At 40.9% G+C, this 23,344-nt stretch overlaps 1 protein-coding gene across 4 annotated transcripts in view; it reads left to right on the forward strand.

Annotated features, from left to right (window-relative positions):
* Nucleotides 1-22,134, forward strand: part of BCAS1 (brain enriched myelin associated protein 1) — a 65,651-nt gene extending 43,517 nt beyond the window's left edge. The window contains exons 6-11 of one of the 4 annotated variants that reach the window (XM_061631228.1): nt 5,297-5,332; nt 6,719-6,943; nt 11,785-11,943; nt 13,023-13,088; nt 18,504-18,758; nt 21,305-22,133. In XM_061631228.1, the coding sequence (XP_061487212.1) occupies nt 5,297-5,332; nt 6,719-6,943; nt 11,785-11,943; nt 13,023-13,088; nt 18,504-18,758; nt 21,305-21,379 (816 nt within the window). In that variant the 3' untranslated portion in view covers nt 21,380-22,133. Of the gene's footprint in view, nt 1-5,296; nt 5,333-6,718; nt 6,944-11,784; nt 11,944-13,022; nt 13,089-18,503; nt 18,759-21,304 lie in introns of all 4 variants that reach the window. The other 3 variants (XM_061631229.1, XM_061631231.1, XM_061631230.1) reach the window with 3 other exon arrangements.
* Nucleotides 22,135-23,344: the final 1,210 nt, after the last annotated feature.

Consider the following 23,344-nt stretch of genomic DNA (forward strand, 5'->3'; position numbering starts at 1 on the left):
CTCCCCACATAAAACAAATTCACACACAGACGTCTTCCAACCAAATTATGTTGGAAGACAATCTTACTCGGCCACGAGTGATCGCCAACATTGCCTGCTGTTTTAAAAGGCTGTTTTTAAAATGAGTATTTTGTGCTGTTGTGTAAACCACTTAGAATTTTTTTGTTAGAAAGCTGTATAGAAATCTTGCTAAATAAATAAATATTGTAAGCAAAAGGAAAATGGAACATGCAGCAGATACTCAGCTTTGAATGATGTCGCACAAAAGGGATCTCAAACAGGCCACGGCGAGCAGTTTTCTGAGAAGACGGCGGCCGATTCCCATGTGAAAGGCACCAAGAAAAAGAAGCCAGACAGCCCCAGATTAGGACACAGTACATTTAGCAAACTGTTTAGGCATAAGGTTGGTACTGGAGACTAACAAAAACGGAACCCTGAATGGTAGCAGATGAGTCTTCATATTGTTAACCCAGAATGAAAAATTGCAATGATCAGACTCAATAAAGGGCAAAATCTGGCTTGGTGGGGAGGTAGTGTCAGAGAAAGCAGCCAGGGGAAGTGGCTTAACCACTTTGGAATCTGGAAATTTGACCCTAGAGTAACATCTGTGAATTCAGGGTTCAGGGAGGAAAGCCCTCTGACCACATCATAATGACCATCCTGAGTAATTTTAATAACCCCCTCTCATTAACAAAATCTGTGTTGCCTTTAACCAGAGCTTAGAACTGACAAACAATGAAGTCAAAAAGTGCCTTTTAAAATTACACTTGGCATTAATGTATAATGAATTTAAAAGTGTTTAAAGAATTTCACACGATGTATCTTAATAATCTCTGCAATAGGTAGGAGAACAATCATTATTCCGTTCATGGTGTCTCTTTCTAACAGTCTGGAAGAAACTCCAGAAAACTCTTTGGCCAGCTATTTAAAACATCATTTTAAACTGTATCATAGAATATTAGAAATTTAGATTTAGAAGGGATTTTGGAGGTCATATAGTCCAATCCCCTTCTCAGGGCAGGAACTATAGCATCCCTGACTGCTGGTCATCCAATTCCTACTTAAATACTTCCAACAAAGGATTGCCCAGAGCACCTCCCAAGGCAGTCTGTTCCACAGCTCTTACCGCTAATGTTTGATCAAAATCCTAGGGTTGTATCCGATGCTAGTCATACTCAGAGTAGACCCGTAGAAATTAATGAACATGGCTAACCTCAGTGGATGTCAATAGGGCAGTGAATCCACTTTATGGTTCAGTCTGACCTTTCAAGAAGCTGTCTGCTCCAGGATCCCAAGCCGGTCTCACTGCTATCATGTGATGGCATCAGGTGTCCCAACTGCTGCACCATCCTGAAGATCACAGGGTCCAGATCAGGTCCAGATCAAGCCAAATCATTCTGTTTCCCCACACACACACACACCTCACCATGCCCGCCAGGAGTGGCAGAACTGCGGATGCGGTAGTGGCCCTGCCACTCCGCAAAGCCCCATGAGTGGGAGGGGGGCATTTGCATTGTGCCCTAAGCTGGTAAAAAGCACTCTGTGCCATAGAGGCCACTTATGCCTCCAGTGACAATGAAGGATCCAAGAGTGTCCTCAAGCTCCAAACTTGCTCCTTTAGGACAGCTCTTCAGATATTTGAAAACAGCTGGTTGCATGCAACCAACAAAGAGGTAGAGCAACGCTCCAGCGATAAATCAGCAGTAAAGAACCAGAATGAGTTCATGCTTCATTTTGAAGAACTGAAGGATTTGTGTTAGTACAAAATTGTAGTCAAAACCATCCATGTATTATAATTTAATATTAAGTATCAATATTTTTGTTTGACAGAAAAGAATGGCAACATTATATCCTGAGGAATGTGTATAGACAAAGACCCTCAAGCTGTGGATGGAAAATGACATTAATTTCTGAGTGAAGAAATTCCACTTGGACACCCACATGGAATTTTTGGGAATAGGGGGGATCACATAATAAGTGCATTGATTTGGGACTGAATTGTGATGGGGAAGACAGGCTGGTTGGAGACAAACGTATCATATTGGATGCTGTTTTAAAAAGGGAAAGATCCACATTTTCCCCTAAAGGAGAATGAGCTATATCGTTTTATAGTAGTAGCTTCAAGTCCTTATTGAGGGTAAAGAAAAAAGGTTTAAGACTTTAGTTCTAATCATACATGTTCTTTAGTTCTAATCATACATGTAAAGAAATCAGAGAGATGTACATCTGAGTAGACACCAGGATCAACGTGGGAAAAGTCTGCTTCCTTGTATGTTTTTCTAAGTTAATAATTATATCCGTGAGTAGATGGGCATGTGTCAACAGAAGATCAGCTCTGCTCCATCAGCATCTGTTTCAGCCTTCCCCAACCTGGTGCCCTCCAGGTGTTATGGACGGTAGCTCCCATCAGCCCCAGCTAGGATGGCCAATGGGCAAGGTTAGTGGGAGCTGTAGTGCAGCAGTATCTAGAGGACACCTGGCTGAGGGAGTCTGACCAAGCAGGGTATTCTCTTTCCCACAGTGGCTAGCTAAAAGCCCCTGGAAGGCTTATCAAGCAAGACATGAAGGTAGCAACCCCCCACTCTGTCTTGCCATCTATGGAGAATTCGTCAACATTGAAGTGAACAGGAAGTCCCCTCCCACTTCAAACTCCATGTATGTATTTGGAGTCATACTGAGCTTTTTCCAGATAATTACTGGTCTAAGTGTGACAAGGATTGTGAGGAGCCTGATGTCTGTGTCTTTTGAGAATAGGTTGAAATTGAGCATGTTTAGCCTGTCAAGACACTATTAAGAGGGAACACAGAAAGCTGCCTTCAGCTTACACAAAGTAAGATAATTGGTCCCTCTAGCTCACTGTTGTCTACCATAACTGGCAGCATCTCTACAGGGTTCAGATAGGGGGTCATCCCAACCCCTACCTGGAGAGGCAATGCTTGGACCTTGTGCTCTGTCACTGAATCACTTGAATCATGTGTTCTGTCACTGAGCTGTGGCCCACTTGTAATTACTGAGCTACTCTGATTAGACAAATTCGTGAAGGACAAGGCTATGGCCATGCTTGGACAGGGATACCCAACTGTGCTTATTCATGCACTGGTAGTCTCAAGACTTGATTACAATGCACTCTGTGGGGAGCTACCCTTGCGCCTGGTCCAGAATCTCCAGCTGGTGCAAAATGCTGCAGCTAGACTATTGATGGGGACAAACTACCGCCACCACATAAGTGCAGTGCTTAAAAGCTTGCACAGGCTGCCCTTTTGTTACCAGGTCCAGTTCAAGGTTCTTGTATTAATTTTCAAGGCCCTTAAAAACTTGGGTCTAGGATGTCTTAAGGACCACTTGATCCTTTATAACCCTGCCTGACCACTGAGATCTTTGGGAGAGTCTCAGGTGATGGTCCCCCATGGCTCAGATGCACAGCTCATGACTACCAGAAGCTGTGCATTCAGTGTTGTGGGCCCAAGCCTGTGGAACTCCCTCCCACCTGAGATGAGACAGGAACCCTCCTAGCTGAACTTCAGGTGCATGAACATAAGTCTGAACAAAGACTTTTTATATTCCAGCAGGCATTTGAAGGTAGTGTTCCAGTTTCTGTTTTGTTTTATAATGGTTCTATTGTTTTATTTTGCATGGTTTATTTTGTGTACACTGCTTCAAAATGTAAATGATTAAGCGGTATATAAATGCCATAAATAAATAAATAAATAAATAAATAAGGCTATCAGTGACTGTTAGCCATGTCTGCTAGGCATACCTCCAGGATAAAAGGCAGTATGTCTTGAATACCAGTTGCTAGGAAACATGAGTGGCCAAGTGCTATTGTGCTCATCTCCTGCTTATGGGCTTCACAGTGACATCTGTTTGCCCACTGTGGGAACAGAACATTATTATTTTGCTTTCACTCCAAGCATCAGAACCCAAACCAACAGATTAAAATTTATAAGAAAGGGGATTTACAGTAAATATCAGGAAGTCTAAGCTGTTCAAAGGGACTGCCTCAAAATGAGTACGTACTCTTCTCTGATAGGGGTTTTTTAAGCAGAGGCTGGATGGCCACCTATCAGGCATGCTGTAGTAATGGATTTCCTACATCAGCAGTGGGTTAGACTAGATGACCTTAAAGATACCTTCAAACCCTAGAAAAGTTTAAAGGTTGAAAGATAAGGAATGACTTGGAGCAATTTCAGACATTAGATGATGCAGGAAGAACAAGAAAAGTGAGTGACTCCTTTTCCATACTTTTTTATATAATGCCTGAAGCAATGTATGCTCAAACATCAGCAATAAAATGTGTAAGCTCCAATTTGAAATCTATAAAATGGCATGGAGAACTGCCAGCCAGTTCTTCTTGTATCTCATAACTTCTGAAGCTACCTTCTCCAAAACTATTGCCACCTTCTCCACCAGGGAAACATTGTTTTTCAGGTCGCCTTGTTAATACTAATTTCAACCAAAAGCAGTTTTTCTCTTTTTTTAAAAAAAAAAGAGTAAATCTCACCAAAATAACATAAATACTAATAGTTGGATACAAGTTTATTGCTGCACTAGGATTATATTAAGAGTTCATGTTTTTATATGAGAAATTTTAAAATGGGAATTTTGAATGCATACTATGTTGTCAAAAAAGGATTAGTTTTGTGAGATCACCAGAAATATATGGTGGGACAGGAACAGTTGCAAAGATTGACTACTGGATAGTAAGGAATGACAACATAATATGCAATATAATACAATATTATACTTGTTAGTTGCTTTTCTTATAGAAGCGGCCTAAAATGACTTACATTAATAATATTGTTACAAGTAATGCTTTCCCACAGGTTGAAGCTGCTGAAAGTTACCTTGGATGCATCCCAAAGTGGATAAGTAACAAAGAAATGAGTTGGTTTTGGTTTCCACAGCTACAAGAAAGCTGGGACATCACATGAGTTCATATAACCATTTTTTAGTGGATGAGTCAGTGAAGTCATCATGAGTTGATTACACACAGGCACACACACAAACAGAGCTGATCACTTATGAGAATGCCACCATCATGGCTTTAATTTTAGACACCAATTCACCACTATCTATACAACCTTCAGAATGGATGGATCAAAATGTCAGCATGTCAGATAAATACTGAAACACATTGCCAGTCACCACACATTCTTCCAGTTACAGGGTTTCATCATGTCAGCTATGATGCATACTGATGGTGTGAACCTATCCCTGTTCATAATAATAGATACTGGAAAGTGTGGAATGGCACTGCCCCAAATGACTTGCATGTGTATGTTTTCCCCTCTTTTAGGTGAAGAAAGGTGCCCAACAAACAGAAAATACCAAAGTGAGTAACACTGTGGAAAAGCATTCATGAGGACCATGTAGAATGGAAGATTGCTACATATTTCACCTTCATCCTTGGCAGTGCTCAGGAAATCTAAGAAGCCAAAAAATCAGTGCCATTTTGAAATTGGTGGTTAAAACCAGTGTCATTTTTAGCTGAACATCAGGAAAAACTTCCTGATTGTTAGAGCAGTACAGCAATGGGACCAATTACCTAGGGAGGTGGTGAGCTATCCAACACTGGAGGCATTCAAGAGGCAGCTGGACAGCCACCTGTGGGTATGGTTTAACCTGAATTCCTGCATTAAGCAGAAGGTTGGACTCGATGGCCTTGTAGACCCCTTCCAACTCTACTATTCTATAATTTTGATTCATTTTGAAAGGTTCAGTTCCCCATCTTGGTTCAAAATTGTGTCCATTTGTTTCCAAATATTAACAAAAACATGCTCCTTGTTTTAACCATCACACAAAATTTGGTTAAAATCAGTGCATTTGTGAAAGGTTCAGTCCACCATCTTGATTAAAATGGTGTCCAATTATATCTAAACATAGATGAAAACCTCTTCCTTGATCTCAGGAACCATCATGTCAAATTTGGTTATATCTTAAGTATAGCAAACAAACAACTTTCCAAAATATATAGCCATGCTGTTATCTTCATTCTTAGTGTAACCCAGCCTTCCACAACCAGATATTTTAGACTACCCTCATCAGCATCAGCCAGTGCTGCAGCTATGCTGGCTGGGGCTGATGGGAGTTGTAGCCCAAAACATCTAGAAAGCACTAGGCTGTGGAAGGCTGCCATAACTTGTGCTATATGAAGATAAATGTAGGAATTAATTGTATTTCATAAGCAGGGCCGGTCCCAAAGGGTGGCCAGGTTGGGCCCTGGCTGAGGGCCCCTGGAGCCAGGGCCTCTCAATAGGATGGGGAAGGAGTAGCACTCCATTTCCACATTCTGCGGCAGAGTAGCTGCCGCGGATAGCAGGAAGGGAGCTTCTTCTGCCTGCCGGGCTCTCCTATCTCTTGAGGCTGTGCAGGTTGCGCGCGCAGGACTGCCATTAACCAAGATGGTGGCTGAGGTTTTCCTAAGGGGCTGAAGCCTCCAGTGTCATCTTGATTGATGGCAGCGATGTGCACACGTAGCACAAAACAGGAGAGATGGAGCCAGCGAATGGGTGAGCGGAAGAAGCTCCCTCCCTGTGAGAGACAGGTAGGCGCATGTGTGCGCCGGGGCACCAGCATGTCTGGAGCCGGCCCTGATATTGTAAGATATGGTTGTGCCATGTTATCATGTCTCTACTCCCTCCCCCCCACATGTAATACCAATGTTTTCCCAAATATTTAATTTTGTCCTTGTCTTACAAATTCTTGTACATGTTTCTAGAGTATTGAGCAACCTGTAATCACTACTACTGTAAAATCAGAAGCAATTGTTGCTCCGTCACAAGAGAGCCCAGCAATAAAGCAGAACACAAAAGCCCCTGAACCTCCCGTACAACAGCCAGCAACAGCATCAGTGGTTGTCACCAATGAAAGTCCAAAAGACATAGTAACAAAGGAGATATATTCTTCCACTCCTACACCGCTAAGTAAATTATTTTGGAAAAAGGTATGTGTGGATTTTCTAGATGATACATGTTTTTTCTAGATAGTCATTTTCCCTTGAGGGTCATCTTGCAATGAGATTTTGGTCACATCCACACCATACATTTAAAGCACTTTTATACCACTTTTCCAGTCATGGTTTCCCCAAAGAATCCTGGGAACTTTAGTTTGTTAAGGATGCTGAAACCCCTATTTCCCTCAAAGAGCTATAATTCCCACAGTTCCCTGTGAAGAGGGATTGGTTGTTAAACCACTCTCAAAATTGTAGCTCTGTGAGGGAAACGGGTCTCCTGACAATTCTCAGCACACTTCACAAACTACCTTTCCCTAGACCAGGAGTTCCCAAACTGCGTCTTGTGGACCTCCAGTCTTCCACGAGCTTCGCTCAGATAGTCTGTGGATTTCTGGTTGGAGACACGAGGTGGCAAATCCTTCACATTATAAATTCACATTGATTTTTTGTTCTGCTTTTATTGCTGCTTTTATTTCTTATATTGTATTTTATTATATTACAATTTCAGTTCCATAGAATTCAGATTATAATGCATCTAGCATAGCACATTACAATTGCTACAATAGGCAGAAAAATAATTAAGTGGTCCGCAAAAACCCACAGCAGTTTTCAAGTGCTCCATGGGGATGTTAGCATTACAGTTTATACCCTTTCATTTATTATCCTTTTGTATTCTGTGTTTGTAACTGATTTGTGAAAAGATGGTGATGTGATTTTGTTCTATTTCCCTTTCTCTTTCATACATTTCTCACCATTACGAATATCCAATCATAGACAGTGTTTTGTAGAAATTTATAGTTAAAGCTTTTAACTTTTAATCTCTAATTTTTAGGATTTTGATTATGTCTATATGGAATGTACTTGTGTTTGGTTGTAAGTCGCCCAGAGTGGCAGATTAACCTCTGCCAGATGGGCGTTTAACAAATCTCATAAATAAATAAATAAATAAAATAAAAACAGTTTTTAGAATCGCTGCCCTAGATTCTTTGGGGGGAAGCCATTCCTGTTTAAAGTAGTGTGATACTGCTTTAAATGCATACCGTGGATGTGGCCTTATTGTTAGACGTTTTTCATATATCACGCAATTGGCCCTGGATTGCTCCAGTATTGAGATGATTTTCAGAACTGATGATGTCACATCATGGCCAGATTAAATGTAGGTTTGCCATGACCATCATGGGAGATTTTTTTTTAGCTACACATGTCAATTAATTTCACTATATGCCAGTTCAAAAATTGCTTATTGAGTAGCAGAGCTACTGAAAATGGGTGCTTGCAGTAAAATAGCACCACTTTTATTTTTGCAAGATCTAATTACATCAAATAGTTTCAAACATACCTCTATCAGCAAAAGTATCCCTATCAGCTAAAGTAGCCATCATCAAAGTATGAGAAGCAGCATAATAATAATAATAATAATAATAATCACCACCATGGTCATAAAACAGTCAGTCAATTAGGCTTCCTTATTTTCTTTGAACGCCGACATACCTGGAATTTCCTCCCAGGATACCAGCTGTTGTCACTAGTGAAACTAAACCCATTGCATCAACATAGCATGAGAGACAACACGCATTTGGGCTACAGCTGTAGCAGCAGTCACTGTAATATGATCCCACACTATACTGTTTTTTAAAAAATGAAGTCCTGGGAGACTGCTTCTGCCTTACTGAAGATGTATTCTGCTTTGGAAAGAGAACATTCTCCTACCCCTAAATAACTGGTGACTTTATGTCTGGGTGGGTTGGAGGAGTTAATGTTTTCTGCTGCTGACAGCAGAAATGTATCTGCTAATGTCATAGGCTGATACAATTTATATTTGGAGGGGATGCAATTTGACATGCACCACACTAATATTTGTTTTGAAATGTTTATAAGACTTTCTTTGAACTGTTTATCCTGTATTCTATGTTATAGCTGTGGTTAGCTGTTCAATATTAATCTCTGATTAGGTTATGTCCTTCTGTTTCAGGCCTCCAGTGTTATAAAACACTACTGCACTACATTTTATACTAAGATTAAGTTAAAACTTTCAGATGACATGGTGGCAGTATCATAGACAGTCATAATGGTTCTGGTTCTTTTTATGGTTATCTGATTGAATCATGATTTATTATTTGTTATAACTGTGTTGTCAATAAACTCAGGGCCCTCCAGCTTTTTTATGTGCATTCATGATTATTTGTGCTCATTATGCTATTGGGGTAGAGCAGTAATACATAGCATAGTACTGCTTTCAGTACTGTTTGTGCCTGCAAAAGTTTCGGGGCGGATATACTGCTTCATTTCCAGTCAGTGCTTGTCTCGTAATATACTTCTGAAAACCTGTAATTATAGTGCAGGAGTGTCCTTCCAGATGGCAATAATGTGGTAACATTGGGGAAGCATTGCAGAATAGCGAATAAAACAGAATGATATGTGGATGGTCCAAGATAAATCCACCACTAATGCACTATTGTTGCACCAAAGGCATGCTGCTGAATGCACCCGTAAAACACACAGAGAGAGAGAGTCTGGAGGGGCTGATACAATACATCACAGGCTAAGTCTGCAATCCAATACAGGTCTACTCAGAAGGAAGCAACATTGGCTTCAATTGGACTTACTCTCATTAGCCTTAGTTGCTAATGGTTACTTGACTTTTGAATGGAACTGTACATTACGATGAAACCACAGGGCTGATGACAAAAAACAACAGCCCCGTGTCAAGTTTTCTTCCTCTTCCTCTGTGACTATTTTGCTAATTTACCCATAGCTTGACTTTGCAACATTATGGGTTTCCCCAACCCTGCTCCACATAATTGACTGTCATTGGTTGGTGGCAGGGAAGCACACTGATATTATAATGTCAGTACCATGGTAAATGTCACTACAGGTTACAAAGAAGAAAGCGGGGACTAAATACAGGACTGCCATTTTTAGCAGCAGCTCTGCGTTTATCATAATGTGCATGTAATGTGATGGGTTACTGCTCCAGCAAATAAGTAGGCCGGAGGGATTGCAAAGGCTGACTCCTTGGTAGTTCATTAACCAGCATGTTTCAGAAATCCACTGTTACCATGCCAAACCTGGATTGAGCAATGGTGTACAATGCCCAATACAGTGGGCATATGAAAGTGAGGTTTATCTATGAAATGACTTGGTGCAGTCTTGTTAAGACTGTACCATGTCAGGCTGCACATAGATGGGATGGCATGTTTGAATTTTCCTGCATAGAAAAATAAATTCCCTGCATGTAGAAATGTAGCATGTCAGGGGGAAAGGTTGTAGCCTAATTTTGCACCTGACATGCTACTTTTCTATGGGCAGAGAACTGAAGGTTTGTTTGTTTGATTGATTGAATGATTGAGTCTGGGTGTGGAAACTTTGTCCTTCCATATGTTACTGGACTACAACTCCCATCATGCCTGACCATTGCCCATACTGGTTGGGCTGATTTGAGTTGTAGTCCAACATCATCTGGAAGGCTACAGGTTCCCCACTCCTGCTGTAAATCATTTATAGGAAAGTTACTAGCAATAGATCTCAAAGCAGTTTACATTGCTGAGGTGGCTGGTTTGCTTGCCTTTGTAACCAGCTAAATATATTCCGGAAGTTACTACTAAGGATTTTCTCAAAAGAAAATCTAAAAGTTTTGTTGCATTAAAAAAATTAAAGAAGAAAGTGGCATCCAGAAATGCAAAACTCCAGGTGCCATGCAGCCACTGGTTGCTAACAAGTGCCCTCGGGACTGACAGTTACTAAAGATGGCAAGAAAGTGATTACTTCTCCTCTATATAGTGCTCTGTGATATATTTGGACATCTTACTTTCTTCCTCTTACTTGCTTTGCTCCTAATTACAACAAGCTGTCAGTCACTGGGGAAAGGGCTCATTAATCAGAGGCTGCGATATTCAGGTAGGCTTGAGCTATGAGACAACTCATTAGGAATGGACAAATCTGTCAATTTCAGTTTCTCTCACTTTCTTATTTTTCCAGTCTTCACCACAATTCTGCATCACTTTTTGTTGTTGTTTTTAAAAAAAATTCACAAAAATTCAACAGCATTTTGTTGTGCAGTTGTCCTAACATACAGTTTTACCTCCCGTAGACATTTTTGCATGCAGTTCCACCTAATGCATTTTTGTGAGTTATTCTCACTAATACATGCATTTTTGTACATATTATTGTTATTTTGCTAGAGAACCATATTGCAAAATTTGGAGAAGTGTGAATTTTGGAGAATAGCGACATTTCACTCTGCACGTTGTTTCAGAAAGTTGGGTTTGGATTAGCTGGGTTTGCATTTAAATGCAAAACTACATGAAATTTCTCCCCCATTCCTACCTCTCATATATGAAATATTGACTACAAACCTATGAAACTGTCTTATACTGAGTCACTCAAACCACTGGCCCATCTAGCTCTGTGCTGTAGACTCTCACTGGTCTCTCACCAGCAGGGTTTTTCTCACCCCTGCTATCTGGGTTCCTTTCAGCTGGAGCTGCCAAGACATTAAGACCTTCTGCATGTGAGCCATGTGGTCTACAACTGAGCTATGAGCTTTTTTTTTTGCATGTGGGCAAAAGAATAAAAGACCAGAACACCCCAGCAAGAACAGGATCTCTCCTCTCACTAGTGCTGCCAGATCATTCTTTCTTCCTCTTTCCAAGCTGTGTCCTAGAAAATCTGCCTGGCTGAAGTTTTGAAATAAATGTTCCATATGGGATTATGACAATGATTCCTGTGGGTGATTCTGAATTTCTAAAACAGACCATCCTCATTGATCTAAGTGCATTGCCGTGGATGATCAGTTTAATCACTTCTTGACATTCGTTATGAATAACCTACAGACTCCAACAGATGACATCGAGGTGATAACCACTGAGAGGATTGAAGCATCTCCCGAGGTCCCAGCTAAAGACGAAAGCAGGCGCCAGGAAGTTGCAGAAATCAAGACCAAAGGAGATGAGAAGCCCAGCAAAACAAACCTGAGGAAATTCTTTAAATTGGTAAGAATGATGTTTTTGGATTTGTCTTGGAGGATATATAAAGTATGTCCCAGGAGGGATTAACTTGATTTTCTAAATAGCCACTCTATTTTATTTGAGTACTACAATAGTTGTTTGGTAGTGGCCTGTGGCTGAGCAACTCCTCTCCTCGTCTCGCACCAGTTCCCCTCCCTTCCTTACCCTGTGCAATAGGCCTCATATTAAAAACAGTCAGACATGAATGAACTCTGCCCGATCAGAAGCCATGCAACAGATAAAGGCTGCTTCTAAGTTCCAGACAGGTGTTTATTGTGAGATCAGTACTCCTCATACATGGAAGTTTTTTTGCAGTCCACACAACACTTGTCACCATCGAGATGCCAAACTGTAGTTTCCTCCCATATAATCCAGTTTTTGCTTTGTCTGGATAAAAATATTATAAACAATTTTTTTTACAAATGTTGCCACTGTGCTGTGTGTGATATCGGAATGGGCCGTTTGCAAATTAAGCCCCTGTTTGGAGCCACCCAAAGCCAAATAGATAGTTTTGGAAACACAAGTTAGAGACTAACAGTACAATCCAAACCCAAGATCCATCAGGATAAGTGAGTTTGGTGGTGAAATAGGCTGCCCTGGCTCAGTCAGGGCTGTGCTGGTATAACTCCCCCATCACAGCCCATTCAGAGATATGCTGGGTCATTTAGGGCTCAGCTGGTAAAACATAAGCTGGCAGAATTTATGCTGGTTTAAGTCCCCCAGAAGGGGTATGGCAGAGCAAGAGGAGACTTGCATCTATTCCAAACCTCTTTCTGCTCAGTTATGTGACCTGGCAACCCAGGGGTACGTATCCCAGCAAACCTCTATTTAAAGGTTTGTTTTTCCCTCTGCCAGGCTCAAGTTGGCTCAGCCACCAGTTGCTCCGCTCCTGAACAGAGTTTGGAATAGGGGTAACTTATTCTGGCTTAATTTAAGCCAAAATTAGTTCCACTGGCTTCCTACACTTAAGATTGCTTTGTCAGGGACCTAGCTAGCATCGCCTATTAAACAATCGTCACAGGAGCATGCTGGAAAGAAATGCATCTAATCCTTTATTATTTTAGTCAGTCAGAAGAGATGCAGGGGTAACTCCTTCAGAAGAGGTAAATGGGCAAGGACCTGATCCCCAAGTAAGTGTATGGATTCCATCTTCCCTTGGTGATGGGTTCAGCTGAAACCAACTTCTGGAGTTTCACTTTGCCTTTTTTCTGTAATGACAGCATAACTGATTGGTACATTCTGACCTATTGTGTTTCATCCTTTCCTTCTTGCCTAATAACGCTTGCACTGAAAGTGGGACTGTTAGGTTAAAAATCATCATTATCTCCTTTGAAAACAAATCTCAGTATTCATAATTGTAATCGCAGCTAAAGTTGAGACATTGCTTGAGTTTTTAAATTATCAAACGTATCAAAAACACTCCAAACAGATATCCAATATTTCACATGGATATGCATTTTATAAATTAAAGATTTACTAACATCATTTTAAGCTATCAAACCTTTACAAAATTCAACATAAGAATAAAGCCAATTCTGTTTTATTTTATGTTTGGTCTCAAGTTTGTCTTAAAAACCTCTCTATGTTCTTATTTTTATGTATAATGTGTGGCATCTGTGTGTAGTTCTTAATACTGCATCAAGTGCATCCACTTCATATTAACTCAGTTTGGTATTTCTTCTATGGAATTGGAAAAAAAAAGATATCCAGCACTGCTTTTCTGCGCACACAGCAGACTTCCATTTATGCAGAGCTTGCCCCTCTCCTCTCCACTGCAGCTCCCTGTGCACACTCAAAAACTGCTCCAGAGGGTCCGATTTTGGAGGTGCACAGGGAGAGGAGAGGAAGAAGCTCCATTGCACCAGCAGAACTCCACTCGTGCCACATTAGATACAACCCAAAGTTTTTCTCCAAATTTGTTTTTTTCTTCCTCAACTTTCATCCAGCATATTAATTTAATGCATAAGCTTATGTCTTTATCTCCCACTTAGTGATAGTAGGTACATCTGCTTTTTCTCAGTTATGGACTATGAAAATCTTTGCTGCCATTGATAAATGAAAAAGCAGATATTGTTATACTGAAGCCCTCTTTATAGGTTTACTACCTGTATAGTATATGATGTGGACAATAAAGGCAGCAACCTGACAATTACCATTTGTGGAATGTGGCTGTTCCTTGCAGTCCATTGGAAAGCACGGGACGCATCCCTATTGTTTAAGCCTGTAAGCCAGGGGAGCCTCTCTTTTTTTGGTTTGAGGGCCACATTGCCCTCCAGAAACCATATGCCAGAGGTGGGTGTGGCCAATATGTGGATGTGTAAGCTGTCTGAATGAGAGACCGCCTCCTGATGAACTATATATAAGCCACTGACAGCTCTTTGGAGAATGAGTCTGCAATGAATATAACAAATAACTATCCCTTCTAACTTTGTACAGTGTAAATAGGGCACACTTGCTGCATTTGTGATGTTTGGTGTTGAGTATTGCATTGGTTTTTATCAGTTCATCTAGCCTCTTGTCCCCTTGCAGTAGCTTTTCAGTAAGTCCTTGAACTGGCATAAGACCTTATGGGGGACCCTGCAGTATAGCACTGCACCTATGCAATGTGCCCACATGTAACACTTCACAGTTGCTAAGGGAAACACTCTGCAATCAGCTTTATTTAACCTCATGGTGGTGGCAACAGTATAGAGCACTGAAAAAAAGAGGGGAGATGTCACTGAACATCAATAGAGGCATGCAGAAGCTGACTCTTCAGTACACCATTCTGGAGGGCTGGCACCACAAGGGCCCATTTGTCCTCTGGTGGGGGGATCCCCTCCTTGGATGTTCTGCTTCCACATTTCTGATCTTTGCCAAAACGCAGTAAACCAAAAATTGAAGAGTTTGATTGATTCAGCTGATTGATTCAGCTGATTGATTCAGATTGAAAAGCTTTCCTACAGCCACTATAGCTTTGTGGCTTCTGTGAACAGAATTCCTCAGGAAAACTATGATCCTATTAATCTGGTTTTCCTTTCTCAAGAAGCACTAGCTGTCTTCACGCTAGGGCAGATCATTGGGTCTGGATCAACCATTACAAAGAGAAGGATTAAATCAGTTCATTATTTATAGCTTTCCATTTCTATTTCTCGAAGTCCTTTCCTTCAGTATTAAAATGTGTCAGTTTTCAGCTTTTAAACAGTTAGTATGGAAAACCTCAAAGAGATTATCTAATTCATTGTATTCAGTTTTTTTTAAAAAAACTGCTGATATTCAGGCTGATTCAAGGATAAGATGACATGCTGGGCGTACTCTTTCCACTTAGCTCCAGGGCAAACCTTTCTTGACACCGCCATTTGTTCTTTACAGCCAACAGAAACTTAAAGGAAGAGGCCTTGTGAAGAGAAAGGGTGGGATGATCAAGACAAATCACTGGGTGGTTGCAATGGAACAGGGCTGCCATTTTTTAATGCAGAGCACCTGTGTGTTTAACCATTTCACAACAGGTGGAAACTGAATAAGCAAATATTTCCCCGTAGCTGCACCTCCCTGGCAATTTCTAGATAACCACGAACTTTTTCTAGGTCTCTCTTTCCACCACCACCCTGGTTTTCCATATGTTAGTCCCTCATATTTTAGCTCCAGTCAGCCATGAGCAGAGAGTGGTTGGAGACATAATGTCTCAGTTTGCATGCAATACTAAGCCAGACCATGGCTTAGCATGAATGAGGAAACATGTGGCTTCACACAGTGACTGTGTTGCTCCTCCTCTGGTCCTGCTGCTGCCCCACTGCTATTTGCTAAGCCATAGTTTGTCTTAGTGTTACATCCAAACCTGAGCTATAGTGATGGTTTATTCTATGGCGTTCTATTCATGGTTTGCTTGCTCACATTAAGCCATGGTTTGGCTTAGCATTGTGTGTTCACTTGTTCAGCAATCACTAGCCCTTTACACAAATCCAGGTACATACCTAACCTAGTGTTCAAATGCTGGGAGAGGAATGTACCTAAGTTTCCTCACCCTGGATTGTGATAGCTGGTGGGGTTGTTAAAAGCTGTAGGTGTGAGGGCAAATTTGCATACAAGAGGGGAGGGGCTACAATGAAGAAATGTGCAATTCTGCAGCCCAACCCAACAATCATGGATTGGGCCTTGACCACGGCCAGCAGCGGGTGGCAGGGTGGCCCTTACCTGACCTCCCATCACCCACATTGCCATGGTGTACTGGAAGGGAGAGGGACAAGGAGGAGGTCAGGTCAGTGCAGTCCAAATGCACCAATGGAGCCACTTCTGCTGGTGTGTTTGCTCTGCACAGACTTCACCACCGCCTTGCTTCTTCCCCTCTCGGTACACCACAGCAACATGGATGATGAGAGGTCAGGTATGTGCCTCTGCCCTGTCGTCCGCTGCTGACCAAGGTACTACCTGTGCACTGGCCTACACAATAAAGTAGGAATGCTTGAGAACTACCAGCATGGGACTTCAAACAGTTTTTCTTCAGCCACAGCTTTTAATGAATTCAATGCTCATTCAAGCATCAAAAGTCAGTTTTGCAGTCTGTAACAGTTATGACACCAGATGTTTCATCTGCCATGAAATGTGGCCCAAGCAAATTAAATTTAACATATTTTAAATTATTATTATTATTATTATAGATGTTAACACATAGATTTCTGATAAACCCTGAAAATATCATGACCTATGACTCTGAGCCACCTTTACAGCATATGTTTGCTTTCAGGTGTTTAGCTTGGGCATAACATCCCAGACGCACAGTGATGGCTGGAGGGGGGAATGAGTATTCCTTTGTTGCACTTTGTAAACTTGAAGAGCTGTAACACTAACAGTGCCATTTAGTTCCTTTTTCTTTTAAACAAGCTGTACTGTAGTTCAGTTTTGAACCTTTTTGACCTTCAAGCCTCGCCCTTACCTTCTTCTCCCCCGCCCTTTGCTGCAGTGAACTGCCTTGTAGTAGTTGTTGCTTTGCAAAGAAGTTTTTTTAAAAAAAAATAACACAAGAAGTCATGTTTCCTCCATTTGCAATCCCATGCAGAATTTTCTATGGCATTGGACAACCTCAGCCAAATAATGGCTTGTCAATCTTCTGGGAGTATTGTAATTTTACAATGTGGACATTTGTTGTTACCATCTTTCCCTTCTGCAGCCCAGCGTCATTTGTCTGTTATCTTAACTTTTCAGATCTCTCTTCTCTCTTTTGGTTTCATGCTTCATGGCTTAGGATGAGAAGTTAGTTGCTTTGTTGTAGTTTGTTGCATGCATGCATGTGCAAACATTCTGTCTGTAGGGCTGTGTCTGGATTGTGACTTTCTAGGCTCCAGATTGAACGTTCTATTATTATGCCAATTATACTTGAAATCCCCTCTTCTACAGAACTATTGAAGGTTCAGGAGCCCTGATCTCCTTTGCATCCAACCACCCTTGTATGCCAGCATGGGAAGCTGCATTATACCTGATTTGGTCATCTAGTCCAGTATTGACTACACTAACTGGCAGAAGCTCTCCAGAGCCTCAAGCAGGGGTCTTTACCAGCCCTACCTGGAGATGCCAGGGATTGGACCTTCTGCATACCACCAGGAGTGTCTTTTTCTTGTGATTATTGCAGAGAATCAGCAGTACAGAATGCACATTCCATGTTCATCACCTGCTGGTTCCTGTCAACAGAGTAGACTAAAGAGTGAGCAGCACACAGTTCTTATTACCTGGTGCCAATATTGTCCCAGTCTTGGACTTACTAAGTGGCCTTCAGCAAACAACTATCTCTTAATCTCAGAACTCCATATGGAGACTGTTGTAATTATTACTGAGAATCTATGTGGTATGCTTCGGACACTTGCTAAAACATGTTAGAAAATGATGGTGGTGGATAAACACCCCCCACAATGCCTAAATTTATTTTATTTTTATTTATGTATTATTAAACTTCTATCCTGCCCTTCCTCCCAGAAGGAGCCCAGGGTGGAAAACAAAGGACAAAACACTAACAACATCTTAAAAATAAATAAAACATCTTTAAAACATATTTTTAAAAATCTTTTTAAAACTTCTTAAAACGCAATGTCAGAACAGACACAGACTGTTAAGATCTAAATAAAACTACTTGAGTTCCATCTAGACATGGCCCTACATCAGATACCTTTCCTCTTTTATCATGCAGAAATGGATAAAAAGAAATGCTTTGCAGAAAGCCACTTAATGCCATTTTCCTTCACATGAGTAACCCCACAATTGTAAAGGGGGAAGTCATGCGTGTGCGGGTGGCAGGCTAAACTCCCTGTTAATATGCTGTGCAACCTGATCCTTTGCAAGTATAGGGAGAAGTAAGCCCTAGTTCATCAGTAAGTGTGGCTGGGATAGGATTGCAGCCCTCAATTTGGGGCAAATGATTTTTCCACCATTTGGTGTGTGTGTGAGTTGTGTGTTGAGGTGGGGGGAGGATGGATAACTTTAATTTTAAATAAACGTGGGAACCTCCTGCCGAATGCGTTTCTTTCTTTTTTCCTTCATTTTTTTTTTTAAATAACCCCTGTTTGAAACTGCTTTAGACACTGGACTTCAAAGACAGGCCCTTGACCCAGGCTGAGAACAGAGAACCTGTGGGTGAGAAGAGTCAAGAGAGCTCAACAGAGAAGCTGAACAAGCAGCAAGAAAACCAACAGGAAGCCAGAGACCAGCAAGACTCCAGAGAGCAAGAAACAGCTGAGACGGACTCCCTTCAGAATGGAGGAGAAGTCACAAAGGCAAACACCCCCAAGAGAGCAGAGAAGAAACAGTCGTTTGGAGGGTTTTTTAAGGGCCTTGTACGTTACCCTTTTTTCTTTCTTTAGTGATCCTGGTGTAGCCACCGTCCCGGGAAGCTTTTGTGTGTGAGCCGATTTGGGACTTAGGTGTTCCCAGGCTTTGTTGTATAATGCCGCCAGCATTTGTGGATTGGGATTGTAATGTATTTGGTTGCATCTGGTAAGGAGTGTGGCTGGTGCGCTGTTTGAGGGGGCCTGGGCAAGGTGCCTTCCACCTAGGAATGAACAAAACTGTTAGTTTTGGTTTCTGTCTGTTTCTCAGTTTCCAGTCTTCAATTCAGTTCTCCACATTTCTACATCATCTTATGATTTTTTTTTTAAAAGTCCTCACAAAAATCTATCAGGATTTCCCCCAAATCTATACATTTTTGTAGCAGTTACTGCCTTAAAGACGTGGTATTCCACTTGCACACCAGGACTTCCATTTCCTCTCCTGTTCCTGCCAAGGGTTCTCCAAACCTCTGGAGCAGATTTTTGAGAGTGTGGGGAGGAGGGGGGTGGAGGAGAGAGGAAGGGGCAGTTCTGTTGTGCAAGCGGAAGACTGTTACGTGAGTGGAACAGGAGCTCTGGACACAACTCTAAGATTTATTGTGGCATAGACTTTGGCAGACTTGAGCACACACCTTCAGGTGCAAGTGGGTGCCCCTCCAAGAAAGCTGATGCCACAGTAAATCTGTTAGTCTCTGAGGTGCCACATAGAGTCGCCAGGTTCAGGGCCTGAGACTGATCCTGTATTTTTAGGAGAAGAGAAAGTCAGCCAAGTGCAGGTGTTCTGGCAACCCTGTAATAGGAAAAACCACAAGGTGGAATTCTCCCTTCCCCCTGCACAACTTTTAAAGATACAGAAGACCTCTGGGAGGCCGGGCCTGGCAACCCCGGTGTCACAGGCCTCCTCTTTGATTTGGCTGTAACAGGTTAAAGATCAAATTAGACATGATGTTAACAGTTAATCACACAGTTGGCCCTTGTGTGCTTAATTTTTGTTTACTAGAAAGCAGCCATGGAGGTGGGGTGGGGATAGAGATGGGATCTGTCAGCTGGTGTTCGATTGAAGCATTCCGTTGACCTAACAGGCCGATATTGATTTGAGTTCCTTCTTTGTCTGCTAGCCACTGCTTTTACCAATATTTTTCCCCTTGCAAAAAATATTGACATTAATACCCATATTTTGAAATGAAATATCAATAATTTTAAAGGAAATATCAATCTTCTGAAAGGAAACATCAACATTTTGAAAGGATATATTGATCAATGGAAGGAAATATCAAAAATATTGATATTAATATAAATATTTGAGAGGTGGGGGTTTTTTTTGAATTTTCTTTTAAATAGCTGTGGAAAATCACTGCAGTCTGCTACAACAGACAATAAGAGAATTAATGGAAAATTTGGAACGAAATCCAGATTGGGTGGAATTCTAGCATAGCCCTTGGTGGGGGAGAGATCTGGTTCTGAGATCTGGACAGCAAAGGTGCCAGACACACCTTTGTAGGGAGGGAATTCCATAACTCAGGAGATCGCCTGAAGTATATTACAGTACTGCTGAAGAAAACTTACAGCTGCTTGAGAAGGGTCAGTGTGAAACATACCTTGGATTGTGAATCTGACTGCATGTTTTATCACTTTTGTTCAGCAGTATCGATCCCACTTCTTATTCCTTTCCAACCTTCTTTCCATATATGTGTCATGTCTTCTAGATTGTGAGCCTTTGGACAGGGCCCTTTGAGCTTTTTTCCCCCAACTGTACAAATTAATAATAATAATGACTTGTATATACTAAAGACATTTTCAATTATCTCATCCAACGCCCTGACATGAAGGAAGCTAAACGGAAAAACAGAAACTCCTAGATCCTCTTGGGAAAACCACTGATAATATATCTTTTGTTTTAATATTCTTTACAGGTATGAATGCTACTGGTGGAATTTTAACAGTATTCATAAGCAGGGTAAAAAAAACACTGGAGAAGCTACACTTGTTTCACCTCTTCTTGTTCATGAGCTCACATAAAGCCAACAATGTACAGGCTTTCTGCAGGATGAACCAAGACCAAATAAAAGTTATCCTATGAATGAGATTAAGTTGCTGGGGCATGAGCTTTCAAATGTTACAACCAGGGCATATGTTTTCTGTGCTTTTGCATCAGCACAGAGAAAGTGCAGAATGGGGCCACCAGATGCAAAATCTCATTTTAAAAAAACCCAAGTTTCTAGTCCTTATGCTTGCCATCCTTAAGTAGTAAGCTTGTTGGCAGTGTCTGCACCAGAGAGGTGCTGAATAAGATTTCTAGGAGTCTGGGTGTAAGATTTCAAAGCCCTTGCTCCACCCCATAACTAATAATACATATTACCGGTTTTCTCTGACCCAGCATTTGACTCAACTTTGCACAGAATTATTTTTTAAGTAAAATTTACACACAGCCAATGTCGTTGTCTGCCTTAAAATGGCCTACAAACTTACTAGGAACACGAGTGGAAAATGCGTAATCATATTTTTAGCATCTTCATCAATATCTATACATCTCTTTGTTTTTTCTCCTTTAACAGAGCCCCAAACGGATGTCTGATGCTGAAGTGCAAACAGATCCAGTATCAATTGTGTCTGTCGTGAAACCCAAGTAATGAAAACTCTGAACTGACTGAAGAATCATTGGATCCCCGTCATCCCCCACACATACCATTAAGTTAAAAAAAGAGTTGACTTTTGTTAATTTCTCTTCCCTTCTGCTCCTTGCTTTCACGGCGTTTGCCAAACAAGTGCTGTGCCAGGCTCAAGCAAAAACTCTGTTTAAAAAATAAAACCTGTTCATGGTTATAAGTAGCAAAGTCACAGAAACATCAACTTTTAAGAGTATGCTTCAAATTGATTTTCAAGTTATTAATATTATAGGAAAGGCTGAAATGTACAGGACTTCTAACTCATTCTCATCTATTTTCTTCGATGTAATAAAATGGGGGAAATTAGCTTTTGGAAATAAAGTAATTAAGGTATTAACAAAGATGCAACACAAGGGGGCAGACCTGGAGCTCTTTATATTACTAACTCAAAAGATGTATTTACTTTTGTGATATTAATTTTTTTTCTTATCATTAAAGGAAGAAAATCACTTCAGTTTTTACAGACACTTTTTTCGTTTATATATTTCGTTTATGCCTGTAACTAAACTTAATTTCTTTTTAAAAAAAACACCACCACCAGATCATAGGACTCAACACAATTTTGCCTGCTTTATGAAGATCCTGTGAGATGCAAATTTAATTGTGTTTATGGAAAAATCGGATATATCTAAAAGTGAGGAAAAATAAGACTAATGTTATCAACTGGCATTTGAATTCTAGATAGTTGTATATTTTGATTTCCTTCTGATTCAATAAACATTCCTTAAGAAAACTTGTTTGCGTTTTCATAGTCCAAATGAAAGTCTTCATTTGTGGTCATGATTATTTAAAATCTGGTACAGAGGTGCTGGAAGAAGAATATTACACCATGTTGTTTTAAAAATGAATGGACGCATTTTTGGAGAATAACCATCATGCAGACTATTTACATAAATTACACCTAAATCAGTCTTTGCACGTCCTCTTCCAAAAAACTGAATGAGGCAGGGTGGAACACTATATTGTCTAATGGACACATTAGCCACAGTCTGGCATGCTGATCGTGTGTAAAGGCTACATATGAACAGAGACAGCAGGGAACAGCACGCTAGACGTCATCCCCCCTGTGTTGCTGTGCCTGTTGTCCAAGATTTGGAGGTCAGTCTGAAGTGATGACCCTCTTCTACTCATGGAGGCCCCGTATGTGATTTAGAACACTGAAAAATTGGGATTCTCCACTTTTTATAACGCATGAATAACATTCAGAAGCAATCTGTTCCAACTTCTGGGGCCAAGCTATATGTTATGATGGAAATGCATGAATGTATGTGTTTCTCTTTAAAGTTTCTGCACCTAGCATCTGTGCTGGGGGCAGTCAGGTTCAAGACTGTGGCACAGGAGGGGAGCTTAACCTTTCCCCCTTACGTTATTTTCCCAGTCAAAATTCCTCTTGCTGAAGCTACTATTTGCCCATTTAGTAAAAAAAAAAAAATTATCATACAGGCTGTGCTTATATGTTTTGACTAACAGGGCAGATACCAGCTGTGGCACATGATTTTCATTGTGAAAATGATGTGAAGGAAAAGAGTTAAAAACTTCTCACGCACTGTAATCCCAATCCTAATTTTTTTTCATTTATTTATTTAAAATATTTCTATTCCACCCTTCTACCCTACAATAGGGCTACTTGCAAATTATTTAAAAGATGTAGACACATTATGTCATAATGTGACGTTTAGCCCTGAGAATTACTAGTGAAAACATTTAGGGCCCAACCCAAGTCCAATATAAAGTGTGATGCTGACAGAATAATTGAATAATAGAACTGGAAGGGCCAGCAAGTCCAACCTTCTGCTCAATGCGGGATTCCAACATAAAGAATACCCAGCACGTGGCTATCCAGCTGCCTCTTAAATGACCCCAGTGTTGGAGAGTCCACCACCTCCCTAGGTAATTGGTTCCATTGTTGTACGGCTCTAACAGTTAGGA

This window comes from Rhineura floridana, chromosome 6 (assembly GCF_030035675.1).
Source record: "Rhineura floridana isolate rRhiFlo1 chromosome 6, rRhiFlo1.hap2, whole genome shotgun sequence".
Taxonomy (NCBI): domain Eukaryota; kingdom Metazoa; phylum Chordata; class Lepidosauria; order Squamata; family Rhineuridae; genus Rhineura; species Rhineura floridana.